General features: G+C 39.7%; 1 protein-coding gene across 1 annotated transcript; it reads right to left on the bottom strand.

The window, feature by feature from the left end:
* Positions 1-7,825: 7,825 nt before the first annotated feature.
* Positions 7,826-16,059, bottom strand: LOC139755479 (uncharacterized). The gene is made up of 2 exons (XM_071673817.1): positions 10,572-16,059; positions 7,826-10,537 (listed from the first exon to the last, which is right to left on the bottom strand). Exon 1 carries the CDS (start codon positions 14,185-14,187, stop codon positions 12,928-12,930), a length of 1,260 nt encoding a protein of 419 aa, XP_071529918.1. The 5' UTR covers positions 14,188-16,059; the 3' UTR covers positions 7,826-10,537; positions 10,572-12,927.
* Between the last annotated feature and the right edge of the window lie 676 nt (positions 16,060-16,735).

Genomic DNA, 16,735 nt, shown 5'->3' on the forward strand with positions numbered 1-16,735 from the left:
AGGGTGAAGGGAGGACAAGGAAGAATGAATTGGATCGATGTGGTATACCGGGGTTGACGTGCTGTCAGTGGATTGAATCAGGGCATGTGAAGCGTTTGGGGTAAACCGTGGAAAGCTGTGTAGGTATGTATATTTGCGTGTGTGGACGTATGTATATACATGTGTATGGGGGTGGGTTGCGCCATTTCTTTCGTCTGTTTCCTTGCGCTACCTCGCAAACGCGGGAGACAGCGACAAAGCAAAAAAAAAAAAGAGAGAAAAAAAAAAATATATATATATATATATATATATATATATATATATATATATATATATATATATATATATATATATATATATATATATATATATATATATATATAGAAAGCGACTAGAGGGGACGGGAGCGGGGGGCCAAAAATCCTCCCCTCCTTGTATTTTTTTAACTTTCTAAATTGGGAAACAGAAGAAGGAGTCACGCGTGGAGTGCTCATCCTCCTCGAAGGCTCAGATTGGGGTGCCTAAATGTGTGTGGATGTAACCAAGATGTGAAAAAAGGAGAGATAGGTAGTATGTTTGAGGAAAGGACCCTGGATGTTTTGGCTCTGAGTGAAACGAAGCTCAAGGGTAAAGGGGAAGAGTGGTTTGAGAATGTCTTGGGAGTAAAGTCAGGGGTTAGTGAGAAGACAAGAGCAAGGGAAGGAGTAGCAATACTCCTGAAACAGGAGTTGTGGGAGTATGTGATAGAATGTAAGAAAGTAAATTCTCGATTAATATGGGTAAAACTGAAAGTTGATAGAGAGAGATGGGTGATTATTGGTGCATATGCACCTGGGCATGAGAAGAAAGATCATGAGAGGCAAGTGTTTTGGGAGCAGCTGAATGAGTGTGTTAGTGATTTTGATGCACGAGACCGGGTTGTAGTGATGGGTGATTTGAATGCAAAGGTGAGTAATGTGGCAGTTGACGGAATAATTGGTATACATGGGGTGTTCAGTGTTGTAAATGGAAATGGTGAAGAGCTTGTAGATTTATGTGCTGAAAAAGGACTGATGATTGGGAATACCTGGTTTAAAAAGCGAGATATACATAAGTATACTTATGTAAGTAGGAGAGATGGCCAGAGAGCGTTATTGGATTACGTGTTAATTGACAGGCGCGCGAAAGAGAGACTTTTGGATGTTAATGTGCTGAGAGGTGCAACTGGAGGGATGTCTGATCATTATCTTGTGGAGGCTAAAGTGAAGATTTGTATGGGTTTTCAGAATAGAAGAGTGAATGTTGGGGTGAAGAGGGTGGTGAGAGTAAGTGAGCTTGGGAAGGAGACTTGTGTGAGGAAGTACCAGGAGAGACTGAGTACAGAATGGAAAAAGGTGAGAACAATGGAAGTAAAGGGAGTGGGGGAGGAATGGGATGTATTTAGGGAATCAGTGATGGATTGCGCAAAAGATGCTTGTGGCATGAGAAGAGTGGGAGGTGGGTTGATTAGAAAGGGTAGTGAATAGTGGGATGAAGAAGTAAGAGTATTAGTGAAAGAGAAGAGAGAGGCATTTGGACGATTTTTGCAAGGAAGAAATGCAATTGAGTGGGAGATGTATAAAAGAAAGAGACAGGAGGTCAAGAGAAAGGTGCAAGAGGTGAAAAAAAGGGCAAATGAGAGTTGGGGAGAGAGAGTATCATTAAATTTTAGGGAGAATAAAAAGATGTTCTGGAAGGAGGTAAATAAAGTGCGTAAGACAAGGGAGCAAATGGGAACTTCAGTGAAGGGCGCAAATGGGGAGATGATAACAAGTAGTGGTGATGTGAGAAGGAGATGGAGTGAGTATTTTGAAGGTTTGTTGAATGTGTTTGATGATAGAGTGGCAGATATAGGGTGTTTTGGTCGAGGTGGTGTGCAAAGTGAGAGGGTTAGGGAAGATGATTTGGTAAACAAAGAAGAGGTAGTAAAAGCTTTGCGGAAGATGAAAGCCGGCAAGGCAGCAGGTTTGGATGGTATTGCAGTGGAATTTATTAAAAAAGGGGGTGACTGTATTGTTGACTGGTTGGTAAGGTTATTCGGTGTATGTATGACTCATGGTGAGGTGCCTGAGGATTGGCGGAAGGCGTGCATAGTGCCATTGTACAAAGGCAAAGGGGATAAGAGTGAGTGCTCAAATTACAGAGGTATAAGTTTGTTGAGTATTCCTGGTAAATTATATGTGAGGATATTGATTGAGAGGGTGAAGGCATGTACAGAGCATCAGATTGGGGAAGAGCAGTGTGGTTTCAGAAGTGTTAGAGGATGTGTGGATCAGGTGTTTGCTTTGAAGAATGTATGTGAGAAATACTTAGAAAAGCAAATGGATTTGTATGTAGCATTTATGGATCTGGAGAGGGCATATGATAGAGTTGATAGAGATGCTTTGTGGAAGGTATTAAGAATATATGGTGTGGGAGGAAAGTTGTTAGAAGCAGTGAAAAGTTTTTATCGAGGATGTAAGGCATGTGTACGTGTAGGAAGAGAGGAAAGTGATTGGTTCTCAGTGAATGCAGGTTTGCGGCAGGGGTGTGTGATGTCTCCATGGTTGTTTGATTTGTTTATGGATGAGGTGGTTAGGGAGGTGAATGCAAGAGTTTTGGAAAGAGGAGCAAGTATGAAATCTGTTGGGGATGAGAGAGCTTGGGAAGTGAGTCAGTTGTTGTTCGCTGATGATACAGCGCTGGTGGCTGATTCATGTGAGAAACTGCAGAAGCTGGTGACTGAGTTTGGTAAAGTGTGTGAAAGAAGAAAGTTAAGAGTAAATGTGAATAAGAGCAAGGTTATTAGGTACAGTAGGGTTGAGGGTCAAGTCAATTGGGAGGTGAGTTTGAATGGAGAAAAACTGGAGGAAGTGAAGTGTTTTAGATATCTGGGAGTGGATCTGGCAGCGGATGGAACCATGGAAGCGGAAGTGGATCATAGGGTGGGGGAGGGGGCGAAAATTCTGGGAGCCTTGAAGAATGTGTGGAAGTCGAGAACATTATCTCGGAAAGCAAAAATGGGTATGTTTGAAGGAATAGTGGTTCCAACAATGTTGTATGGTTGCGAGACGTGGGCTACGGATAGAGTTGTGCGCAGGAGGATGGATGTGCTGGAAATGAGATGTTTGAGGACAATATGTGGTGTGAGGTGGTTTGATCGAGTAAGTAACGAAAGGGTAAGAGAGATGTGTGGAAATAAAAAGAGCGTGGTTGAGAGAGCAGAAGAGGGTGTTTTGAAATGGTTCGGGCACATGGAGAGAATGAGTGAGGAAAGATTGACCAAGAGAATATATGTGTCGGAGGTGGAGGGAACGAGGAGAAGAGGGAGACCAAATTGGAGGTGGAAAGATGGAGTGAAAAAGATTTTGTGTGATCGGGGCCTGAACATGCAGGAGGGTGAAAGGAGGGCAAGGAATAGAGTGAATTGGAGCGATGTGGTATACCGGGGTTGACGTGCTGTCAGTGGATTGAATCAAGGCATGTGAAGCGTCTGGGGTAAACCATGGAAAGCTGTGTAGGTATGTATATTTGCGTGTGTGGACGTATGTATATACATGTGTATGGGGGTGGGTTGGGCCATTTCTTTCGTTTGTTTCCTTGCGCTACCTCGCAAACGCGGGAGACAGCGGCAAAAAAAAAGAAAAAAAAAAAAGATATATATACTTCCTAAGGTTTCCCTGCGTGTCGTAGAAGGTGACCTAAAGGGAATGGAGCGGGGGGTTGGAAATCCTCCCCTCTCGTTTTTTTTTTTCTTTTTTTTCTCCAAAAGAATGAACAGAGAAGGGGCCAGATGAGGATATTCTCTCAAAGGCTAACGCGGGAAATGGCGAATAGCATGGAAATATATATATATATATATATATATATATATATATATATATATATATATATATATATATATATATATATATATATATATATATAATATATATATATATATATATATATATATATATATATATATATATATATATATATATATATATATATATATATATATATATATATGTGTGAAAACTGCAGAAGCTGGTGACTGAGTTTGGAAAAGTGAGTGGAAGAAGAAAGTTAAGAGTAAATGTGAATAAGAGCAAGGTTATAAGGTACAGTAGGTTTGAGGGTCAAGTCAATTGGGAGGTGAGTTTGAATGGAGAAAAACTGGAGGAAGTGAAGTGTTTTAGATATCTGGGAGTGGATCTGGCAGCAGATGGAACCATGGAAGCGGAAGTGGATCATAGGGTGGGGGAGGGGGCGAAAATCCTGGGGGCCTTGAAGAATGTGTGGAAGTCAAGAACATTATCTCGGAAAGCAAAAATGGGTATGTTTGAAGGAATAGTGGTTCCAACAATGTTGTATGGTTGCGAGGCGTGGGCTATGGATAGAGTTGTGCGCAGGAGGATGGATGTGCTGGAAATGAGATGTTTGAGGACAATGTGTGGTGTGAGGTGGTTTGATCGAGTGAGTAACGTAAGGGTAAGAGAGATGTGTGGAAATAAAAAGAGCGTGGTTGAGAGAGCAGAAGACGGCGTTTTGAAGTGGTTTGGGCACATGGAGAGGATGAGTGAGGAAAGATTGACCAAGAGGATATATGTGTCGGAGGTGGAGGGAACAAGGAGAAGAGGGAGACCAAATTGGAGGTGGAAAGATGGAGTGAAAAAGATTTTGTGTGATCGGGGCCTGAGCATGCAGGAGGGTGAAAGGAGGGCAAGGAATAGAGTGAATTGGAGCGATGTGGTATACCGGGGTTGACGTGCTGTCAGTGGATTGAAGCAGGGCATGTGAAGCGTCTGGGGTAAACCATGGAAAGCTGTGTAGGTATGTATATTTGCGTGTGTGGACGTATGTATATACATGTGTATGGGGGGGTGGGTTGGGCCATTTCTTTCGTCTGTTTCCTTGCGCTACCTCGCAAACGCGGGAGACACCGACAAAGTATAATAATAATAATAATAATACATATATATATATATATATATATATATATATATATATATATATATATATATATATATATATATATATATTTTACCATTTATTATTTTTTATTTTGCTTTGTCGCTGTTTCCCGCGTTTGCGAGGTAACGCAAGGAAACAGACGAAAGAAATGGCCCAACCCACCCCCATACACATGTATATACATACACGTCCACACACGCAAATATACATACCTATACATCTCAATGTACACATATATACACACACAGACACATATATATATATATATATATATATATATATATATATATATATATATATATATATATATATATATATATATATATATATATACATACATATATATATATATATATATATATATATATATATATATATATATATATATATATATATATATATATATATATATACCCATGCACACAATTCACACTGTCTGCCTTTATTCATTCCCATCGCCACCTCGCCACACATGGAAAACCATACCCCTCCCCCCTCATGTGTGCGAGGTAGCGCTAGGAAAAGACAACAAAGGCCCCATTCGTTCACACTCAGTCTCTAGCTGTCATGCAATAATGCCCGAAACCACAGCTCCCTTTCCACATCCAGGCCCCACAGAACTTTCCGTGGTTTACCCCAGACGCTTCACATGCCCTGATTCAATCCACTGACAGCACGTCAACCCCGGTATGCCACATCGATCCAATTCACTCTATTCCTTGCCGGCCTTTCACCCTCCTGGATGTTCATTCCCCGATCACTCAAAATCTTTTACACTCCATCTTTCCACCTCCAATTTGGTCTCCCACTTCTCCTCGTTTCCTCCACCTCCGACACATATATCCTCTTGGTCAATCTTTCCTCACTCATTCTCTCCATGTGCCCAAACCATTTCAAAACACCCACTTCTGCTCTCTCAACCACGCTCTTTTTATTTCCACACATCTCTCTTACCCTTACGTTACTTACTCGATCAAACCACCTCACACCACACATTGTCCTCAAACATCTCATTTCCAGCACATCCACCCTCCTGCGCACAACTCTATCCATAGCCCACGCCTCGCAACCATACAACATTGTTGGAACCACTATTCCTTCAAACATACCTATTTTTGCTTCCCGAGATAATGTTCTCGACTTCCAAACATATATTTATTAAAAAAGGGGGTGACTGTATTGTTGACTGGTTGGTAAGGTTATTTAATGTATGTATGACTCATGGTGAGGTGCCTGAGGATTGGCGGAATGCGTGCATAGTGCCATTGTACAAAGTCAAAGGGGATAAGAGTGAGTGCTCAAATTACAGAGGTATAAGTTTGTTGAGTGTTCCTGGTAAATTATATGTGACGGTATTGATTGAGAGGGTGAAGGCATGTACAGAGTATCAGATTGGGGAAGATCGAGGGTGAAGGCATGTACAGAGTATCAGATTGGGGAAGATCAGTGTGGTTTTCAGAAGTGGTAGAGGATATGTGGATCAGGTGTTTGCTTTGAAGAATGTATGTGAGAAATACTTAGAAAAGCAAATGGATTTGTATGTAGCATTTATGGATCTGGAGAAGGCATATGATAGAGTTGATAGAGATGCTCTGTGGAAGGTATTAAGAATATATGGTGTGGGAGGCAAGTTGTTAGAAGCAGTGAAAAGTTTTTATCGAGGAGGTAAGGCATGTGTACGTGTAGGAAGAGAGGAAAGTGATTGGTTCTCAGTGAATGTAGGTTTGCGGCAGGGGTGTGTGATGTCTCCATGGTTGTTTAATTTGTTTATGGATGGGGTTGTTAGGGAGGTGAATGCAAGAGTTTTGGAAAGAGGGGCAAGTATGAAGTCTGTTGGGGATGAGAGAGCTTGGGAAGTGAGTCAGTTGTTGTTCGCTGATGATACAGCGCTGGTGGCTGATTCATGTGAGAAACTGCAGAAGCTGGTGACTGAGTTTGGTAAAGTGTGTGAAAGAAGAAAGTTAAGAGTAAATGTGAATAAGAGCAAGGTTATTAGGTACAGTAGGGTTGAGGGTCAAGTCAATTGAGAGGTGAGTTTGAATGTAGAAAAACTGGAGGAAGTAAAGTGTTTTAGATATCTGGGAGTGGATCTGGCAGCGGATGGAACCATGGAAGCGGAAGTGGATCATAGGATGGGGGAGGGGGCGAAAATTCTGGGAGCCTTGAAGAATGTGTGGAATTCGAGAACATTATCTCGGAAAGCAAAAATGGGTATGTTTGAAGGAATAGTGGTTCCAACAATGTTGTATGGTTGCGAGGCGTGGGCTATGGATAGAGTGGTGCGCAGGAGGATGGATGTGCTGGAAATGAGATGTTTGAGGACAATGTGTGGTGTGAGGTGGTTTGATCGAGTAAGTAACGTAAGGGTAAGAGAGATGTGTGGAAATAAAAAGAGCGTGGTTGAGAGAGCAGAAGAGGGTGTTTTGAAATGGTTTGGGCACATGGAGAGAATGAGTGAGGAAAGATTGACCAAGAGGATATATGTGTCGGAGGTGGAGGTAACGAGGAGAAGAGGGAGACCAAATTGGAGGTGGAAAGATGGAGTGAAAAAGATTTTGTGTGATCGGGGCCTGAACATGCAGGAGGGTGAAAGGAGGGCAAGGAATAGAGTGAATTGGAGCGATGTGGTATACCGGGGTTGACGTGCTGTCAGTGGATTGAATCAGGGCATGTGAAGCGTCTGGGGTAAACCATGGAAAGCTGTGTAGGTATGTATATTTGCGTGTGTGGACGTATGTATATACATGTGTATGGGGGTGGGTTGGGCCATTTCTTTCGTCTGTTTCCTTGCGCTACCTCGCAAACGCGGGAGACAGCGACAAAGAAAAAAAAAAAAAAAATATATATATATATATATATATATATATATATATATATATATATATATATATATATATATATATATATATATATATATATATATATATATTGGAAAAGATCACAATTTTGCGCGTGATCAAGATATTCCTGAGGTAGCGGAGAAAATGAAACACGATAAATTTCCAGGTGCACTTTAGCGCAATAATCACATCATCAGGGGAGACACAAGAGAGAAATATAAGTCAGTTCATATATACAGCGAAGAGACGAAGCTAGGACGCCATTTGGTATACATGCGATTTTCCAAGACACGAGCGTTCATAAACTTATCATTTTACAAATTTTATCAACAATAAAGTTATCTAATTTGTATAGACCATCACTAATATTAAGATTATAATTCTTTGTGTATCTAATAATAGCAGATTCAATTATATTTCTCATGGTAATAGAGCTAGAGTTAATAACTGAGATGGCAGTACTCCAGTCAATACAATGATCATAGTTTTTAATGTGATTAAACAAGGCATTTGATTTTTGTCCCGTTCTTATACTTTATTTATGTTGCTTAAGTCTAACAGAAAGATCCTTACCAGTCTGTCCAACATAAAATTTATCACAATTTTCACATGGCACTTTATAGATGCACCCAGGAGAATTTTCTGGTGAATTCCTGATTAAGATATTCTTTATAGTATCATTGTTGCTGAAGGCAACATTTACATTAAAGGATTTAAGCAACATGGGATGTAAAGTGAAATTATTATTAAAAGGTTGAAATAAAAGATTCTTGGTGTCAATGGGAGGTTTGGTCTCAACTCTATAAAATAATTTCTTTGCTAACTTAAGGGATTTATCAATGAAAGATCTAGGGTACTTCAACTTAGATCCAATAGAATATATCTTCTCAAACTCATCATCAATAAACTCTGGACTGCAAATACGTAATGCCCTAAGGAACATAGAGAACATAGATTGAAATGATGATAATTTAACTCTGTCATGTTGAGATGAGTAATAATGGATATATGAGCATACATTGGTGGGTTTTCTGTATATGCTAAACTTAAACTTGTTTCCTTGCCTATGGATCATGTAATCTAAAAATAGTAATATACCATTATTTTCATTTTCTACAGTAAATCTAATGGAAGGTACTAAATTGTTAAGGGGAGAAATATTTGTAAATTTTCATTTGTTGGCCAAACACAAAGAACATCATCTTCATACCTAACCCAAATTGCATTAGAAGGTAAGATATCCTTTAGTAATTTTGTTTCAACATTTCCATAGAAAGATTACTTAGTACAGGTGAAAGAGGGTTATCCATTGCCATACCAAATTTTTGAGCATAATAATCTCCATTGAATTGAAATATAGTCTTTTATACACAATATTATCAGTTCAATGAAAACAGACTTTGAAACAAGTAAATGAATATCATCCAAGACATCAAATAAATATTCTAGAAGGTCATCAACTGAAACTTTAGTGAAAAGTGAGGAAACATCAAAGCTAACTAGTTTGAAATCAAAATTAACATTGATATTGTTTAGCTTGTTGACTAAATCTACATTTTCATGATATTAGAATTTGATACCTTTCCCACTAAAGGGCTTAATAAAGAAACTAACCACTTTGACAATTTATATGTGATGAAGCCTACTGAACTCACTATAGGTCTTGCTGGAAAATTCTGTTTATGTGTTTTTTTAAGTCCGTACATATATGGCAATGAAGGGGACAAAGATGACAAACTTTTGATTAGAGAACTATTACCTTTCAACAGCAACTTCATTTCTTTATTGAAATGGGAATTAACTGCTTCTAAGTAAATCTTACTAAGTTTAGAATATGTTGTGTCATCATTTAAAAGATCATTCATTTTGGATAAATAGTTACTTTTGTCTAAAATCACAACAGTGTTAGCCTTATCTGCTTTAGTAATATGTATATCCTTGTCTTTTTTTAGGGTATTAATAGCTCTTATAAATATTTTAGGGCAATTAGGTTCCACTGGTTTTGACAAACTGGCATACACTAAACCCTTACAGACATTAATTTCATCATTACTTAAATCACTGTATTTCTCTAAATCACAAAAAGACTTTGTGACATCAACACAGATGGCTTCCCTGTTAGAGCAAGTTTACCAAATGGCGTCCTACCTTCGTCTGTTCGATGTATATCAACTGACTTATATTTCTCTCTTGTGTCTCCCCTGATGATGTGATTATTACACGAAAGTGCACTTGGGAACTTATCGTGTTTCATTTTCCCCGTGGACTCATAGAATATATACATACATACATACATACATACATACATACATACATATATATATATATATACATATATATATGTATATATATATATATATATATATATATATATATATATATATATATATATATATATATATATATATATATATATATATATGCATCTAATTCACTTAATCGCCGTGTCCCGCGTTAGTGAGGCATCGCAAGGACACAGACGAGAAATATCCCAACCCAACCACATGCACATGTATATACATAAACACCCACACACGCACATTTACATACATATGCATTTCAAACGTATACATACATAGACATATGTACATATTCATCCATTCCGTCGCCACCCCGCCACACATGATATAGCATCCCCCTTCCCCCTTTTAGCGAAGTAGCGCCATGAAGACAACAAAGGCCACATTCGTTCACACTCAGTCTCTAGCTGCCATGTGTAATGCACCGAAACCTGAGTTTCCTATCCACATCTAGGCCCAAAAGGCCTTTCCTATGGTTTACCCTAGACCTTTTACATGCCGTGGTTCAGTCCACCGACAGAAAGTGGACCCCAGTATACCACATCGTTCCAATTCATTATTCCGTGTACGCCTTTCACCCTCCTGTATGTTCAGGCCCCGATTACTCAAAATATTTTCCACACCATCCTCCCACCTCCAATTTGGTCTCCACCTCTGACACAAATATCCTCTTTGTCAATCTTTCCTCACTCATTCTCTCAATATCTCTAAACCATTTCAAAACCTCTTCTTCTTTTCTCTCAACCACAATCCTTTTATTACCACACCTCTCTTTTACCCTTTCATTACTTACTCGATCAAACCACCTCATACTAATAATTGTCCTCAAACATTTCATTTCCAACACATCCACCCTCCCCTGCATGACCCTATCTATAGCCCATACCTCTTTCCACGCATTCTTTATCGCTCCTATAACCTTCGCCCCCTCCCTCACCCTATGACTCACTTCCACTTCAATGGTTTCAGTCGCTGCTAAGTCCAATCCCAGATATCTAAAACACTTCATTTCCTCCAATTGTTCTCCATTCAAACTCATATCTAATTAACTTGTCCCTCAACCTTACTGAACCTATAACATTTACTCTCAACTTTCTCCTTTCACACACTTTTTCAATCTGTCACTCGAATCAACCATCTGTGCTATATCATCGGCGAACAACAACTGACTCACTTCCCAGGCCCTCACTTACCCTACAGACTGCATACTCGCCTCTCTCTCCAAAACTCTTTCATCTACCTCCCTAACTACCCCATCCATAAGCAAATTAAACAACCATGGAGACATCACGCACCCGTGCCGCAAACCGACCTTCACTGGGAACCAATCACTCTCATCTCATGCTACTCGTACACATGCCTTAAAACCTTGATGAAAGCTTCTCTGCTTGTAGCTGCTTACCTCCCACACTGTATACTCTTGAGACCTTCCAAAAAGCATCTCTCTCCACCCTGTCATATGCCTTCTCCAGATCCACAAATGTCATATACAAATCCACCTGCTTCTGTAAGTATTTCTCACACACATTCTTCAAAGCAAACACCTGATCCACCTAGCCTCTACCACTTCTGAAACCACACTGCTCCTCCCCAGTTTGATGCATTGTCAATGCCTTCACCCTCTCAACCAATACCCTCCCACACGATTTTCCAAGAATACTCGACAAAGTTATGCCTCTGTAGTTTGAACATTCACCTTTATCCCCGTTTGCCTACAATGGCACTATACTTGCATTCCGCCAATCCTCAGGCACTTCACCATGTTCCACATATATATCGAATATTCTTATCAACCAATCAACAACACAGTCACTCCCTTTTGAATAAATTCCACTGCAATAACATCCATCCCCGCCGCCTTGTTGGATTTCATCTTCCGCAAGGGTTTCGCCACCTCTTCTCTCTTCACCAAACTACTCTCCCTGACCCTCTCATTTCGCACACCACCCAGACCAAAATCCCTACATCTGAGACTCTATAATCAAACACATTCAACAAACCTCAGTGTCAGCTAATATAAAAGGAAGGATGGATTCCTTTGGGATGAACAATTATTTGACGAGACAGAATTTCAGTTTCACCAATGTTGACTTCACTTGCGGTTTAACCTCAAGCAGGTACAGTCCGGTAACACTAAACACACACACACACACACACACATCTACATAAACTAAAGTCAATACATTTGTTCTTCCCGCCGATTGCTGTAAAGTTTCTAGTTCTGTCACCAGTGGCTTCAGACCTCCGTTAGTCAACATGACAGATGGTGAAAATAATGTCAGTGCGGTTTAAATGGTATGCAGCTATCGAGTTTCTGACATCAGAAAACATTTCACCAGTTGACATTCACTGGTGAATGAAAGTTGTGTATGGTGTTGATTGTATGACGTGTTCGCCTCTGGGTCAGGCATGTGGCCAGAGGAGACTTTGGAAGTGCAGAACTGCATAACGAACTCCGTAGTGGGAGGCCGCAGTCAGCAACAGACCCGGATCATTAACAGCGCGCAGATGAGATGATCAAAAAGAATCGCAGCACATCTCAGCAAACACTAACTTCACGTGAGCAGGAGCTGGCTATTGATGCTATTGCTGCCACATGAACGTGAAAGCGACGAATTCTTATGCTGGACCATCAGCGACAACATGACGGCTTCAAGAAACTGCCTGAACGTTGGCTGAAGTGTGTGGTCGGCAGACGTGATAATCTTGTGAAGTAACGTTGTTAGATATGAAGAATAATGGTCAATGAAAATAACTGCTTTTGTTTTCATTGTAATATCTCGTCCTGTTTCAGAATCATTAATCAGGAGGCATGACTTTTCAGACAGAAGCTCTTTTAGCATTATAGGAAGGATTCATATGGTCTTTATCCTGTGAGTAATCATGTGCCTTACTAAGGAAGCCCTCCGGGAAAAGCTTTTCTGGCATTGCGCGCATTCGTGTGGCTTCTCTCCTGTATGAGTTTTCATATGCACTATGAACGAACTGTTCCGTGAAAAACTCTTTTGGCAGTGTGAGCATTCATACGGCCTCTCTCCTGTATGAGCATTCATGTGCTCTACTAACGATTTCTTTCTAGGAAAACTATTTTGACAGAGTGTGCACTTAAACGGCTTTTCTCCTGAATGAGTAACCATGTGCTTAACTAAATAGCCCTTCCGAAGAAATCTCTTCTGGCAGTGAAAGCATTCAAAGGGCTTCTCTCCCGTATGGGTTGTCATGTGCTGTAATAAATAACTCTTCCGAGGAAAGCTCTTTTGGCACTGAGAGCATTCATATGGCTTCTCTGTTGTATGCGTAATCATATGTTTTACTAAAAAACCTTTCAAAGGAAAGCATTTTTGGCAGTGATAGCATTCATATGGCTTCTCTCCTGTGTGAGTAGTCATGTGCCGTACGAAAGAGTTCTTCCAAAGAAAGCACTTTTGACACTCCGAGCATTCATATCGCTTCTCTCCTGTATGAGTAATCATGTGTTGTGCTAAATATTTCCTCCAACGAAAGCTCTTCTGACACTGTGAACATTCATATCGTTTCTCTCTTGTATGAACAGTCATATGGTTCATTAAAAACGACCTCCGGGAGAAACTCTTTTGACACTGTGAGCATTTATATAGCTTCTCTCCTGTATGAGTTGTCATGTGCATCACTAATGAACTGTTCCGCGAAAAACTCCTTTGGCAGTGCGAGCATTCATATGGCTTCTCTCCTGTATGTGTATCCATGTGCTGTACTAAATTACTCTTCCGGGGAAAGCTCTTTTGGCAGTAAGAGCATTCATAAGGCTTCTCTTCTGAATGAGTAATCATGTGCTTTACTAAGTAACTTTTCCGAGGAAAGCTCTTTTGGCAGTAGAAGCATTCATATGGCTTTTCTCCTGAATGAGTAATCATGTGCTGCGCTAGATACCTCTTACGTGGAAAGCTCTTTTGGCAGTGCGAGCAATCATATGGTTTCTCTCCTGTATGAGTAGTCATGTGTCGTACTAAAGTGCTCTTCAAAACAAAGCACTTTCGGCACTGTGAGCATTCATATGGATTCCCTTTTGTATTAGTAGTCATGAGTCGTACTAAAGAGTTCTTCCAGAAAAAGCCCTTTTGGCAGTAAGCCCTCATATGGCCTTTCTCCTGTGTAAGTTTTTATGTGCAATACAAACCAACTGTCCTAAGGAAACTTTTGGCATTGTGGGCATTCATATTGCTTCTTTCCTGTACGAGTCACCACGTGCTTTACTAAATAACTCTTCTGAGGAAAGCTCTTTTACCGGTGGCTTCTCTTCTACATGAATGGTCTTGCCATACTGAGCTCTTCTAGCATTGTGGACGTTCATATAGCTTCTCTCTTGTATGAACACTCACATGTTCCTCTTCAAAACAAAAATCCAGGAGACAGTCTTTTGACACTATGAACATTCATTCCTATGGCTTCAGAGTATGGCCGTTCATGCGCTTTTCAAGATCAATCCAACGGGGGAAGCTTTTCTGGCACTCTGAACTCTTAAATGGTTTCCCACCTGTATGTGTGACTACATGCTTTTTCAGTCTTGAGATCTTTCAAAATGTATTGTCGCACAGAAAACATGTCACTCGTTTGCCCTATATGACACAGGTTGTGAAATAACAAACCTGAAGTCCACAGCCGCAGCTCATGAGAGCCTTTGATATTCAGTAACTGAACACCAGAGGCGTTGTGTGTAAATGTACACGACAAGGTCGGTGCGTTACTATCGACCCACCATTTGTTAACTTAGGTCGGTGATGAGATAAACTATTCTCAAATCTTTACACAGTCCTCGAGTTTTTGAGAATGATGCATTAGTTTCGAGCCAACGTAGCCTAGGTCACCTGGAGTCACATGCATACAGTGCTCACAAGCCGTGTATAGTAAAGAGTGATGCAGCAGCATCACCTGGACCTACTCCAGGTCAGACAGAGGCAACTGTAGTGACGTGAACTGGCTATAATCCGTACTCAGCTGAGAGTCAAGCAGCCTCTGCGTCAGGTCTGTCTTTCTCAGCATGGCCATTTGAGGTCAGTTCCTTCCCTCTACACATCTCTTTCCCTCAGAGCGGAAGTAAACACCTCTCAACCCAGCACAACCACCTGCACGCTTGGCTCCCGTGGTTTACTCTGTATATCCCTCCTAACTTACTATATGCTCATACTACTCTTACAATTAAGCATTTTTCAACAGCTTCCCATAATCAAATTCTATTTAAAGATATCGTATCGTATTGTACTGGGTAGCTCAATCAAATCAGCTGATTAATCTTTACAAACATCCAACATCCAGCAAGTTTCATCTCAGTCTCTCCATGTGTGGAATATCATCTTTGAATTCCTGCTGAAATTTTGATATACATTTTACTTTGGCAGTGACAACGATTCGTGTCACATACGATCATTTAAGATATTAAAATGACTACTTCAACGGAAGGAGACGACATCCAACACAGAATTTACTGCGATATACACCTCTTACCAGTTTTAATCAATTATGTTGTAAAGAACCTGACTGCAATAACAGGGCTCTTATTATGCACAAGTAATAAGATGTTAATAATTCCACTAAGCTAAGGTTCTTAAGCTGCAGCTCTTCTCAAACTGCTTCAGTCCTTAACGTGCAGCACTCATGTTGCTGCACTTCTCAAGCTGCTTCTCTTCTCTAACACAGAAACGTTTTCCTCATATTATTCTGACTTGCTTCATGTAACTGTCACATTACTGTTGTTATCATCTCTGCTTCAGTTGACTCTGTTGTTGCTTTTGTTATACATTCTTCCTGCCGCTGATGTTCTTCAGCTACTCCTACCACCGATGATGCTTCATGTATATTGATGATGCTTCTAATTCCTTATACCTGATTGTATAAATGTTGTACGTTGTTGTATGACTCTCCATAAATCTGCGGTCGTTACATTTTGTTCTTGAGACAGTTCAGCAGACAGGATACCTTCTACACACATATCAGGTTGTGAAGAACACCAGAACCTGCAAATGATATTAAGATTTAGGAATCAAAGCAAGTAAACATTAAACATCAACATTCAGTGATGATAGTAATACAGGTAAGGACTAATAACAAGTTAGATTTCTACATATGCTGAAAATATAAGAAACATATCAACAAAAAGTATACTGAATTTATTACGTATGACGTCAACGTCACACATTTCAAATCTAATATACATTTTGTTGACAGTCTACAGTCTCATATATCTAGAGAGAAGAGATCCACAAAAACTTAGGCTTCAATTTTGGACAGGTATCATAATCTTATCATTAGTTGCTGCCAGTATGTTTAATGTATATATATATAATATATATATATATATATATATATATATATATATATATATATATATATATATATATATATATATATATATATATATCTATATATATATATATATATATATATATATATATATATATATATATATATATATATATATATATATATATTTCATTTTTTCAAACAATTCGCCATTTCTCGCATTAGCGATGTAGCGTTAAGAAAAGAGGACTGGGCCTTTGAGCAAATATCCTCACCTGGCCCCCTTCACTGTCCCTTCTTTTGGAAAAAAAAAAAAAAAAACGAGAGGGGAGGTTCAGATTGGGGTGTCTAAACGTGTGTGGATGTAACCATGATGTGAAAAAAGGA

This window comes from Panulirus ornatus, chromosome 19 (assembly GCF_036320965.1).
Source record: "Panulirus ornatus isolate Po-2019 chromosome 19, ASM3632096v1, whole genome shotgun sequence".
NCBI classification, from domain to species: Eukaryota; Metazoa; Arthropoda; class Malacostraca; order Decapoda; family Palinuridae; genus Panulirus; species Panulirus ornatus.

Bases quoted from the DNA above. Each gene is read 5' to 3' on its own strand.
- LOC139755479 (XM_071673817.1), bottom strand. From the start codon at position 14,187: ATGAGGGCTTACTGCCAAAAGGGCTTTTTCTGGAAGAACTCTTTAGTA.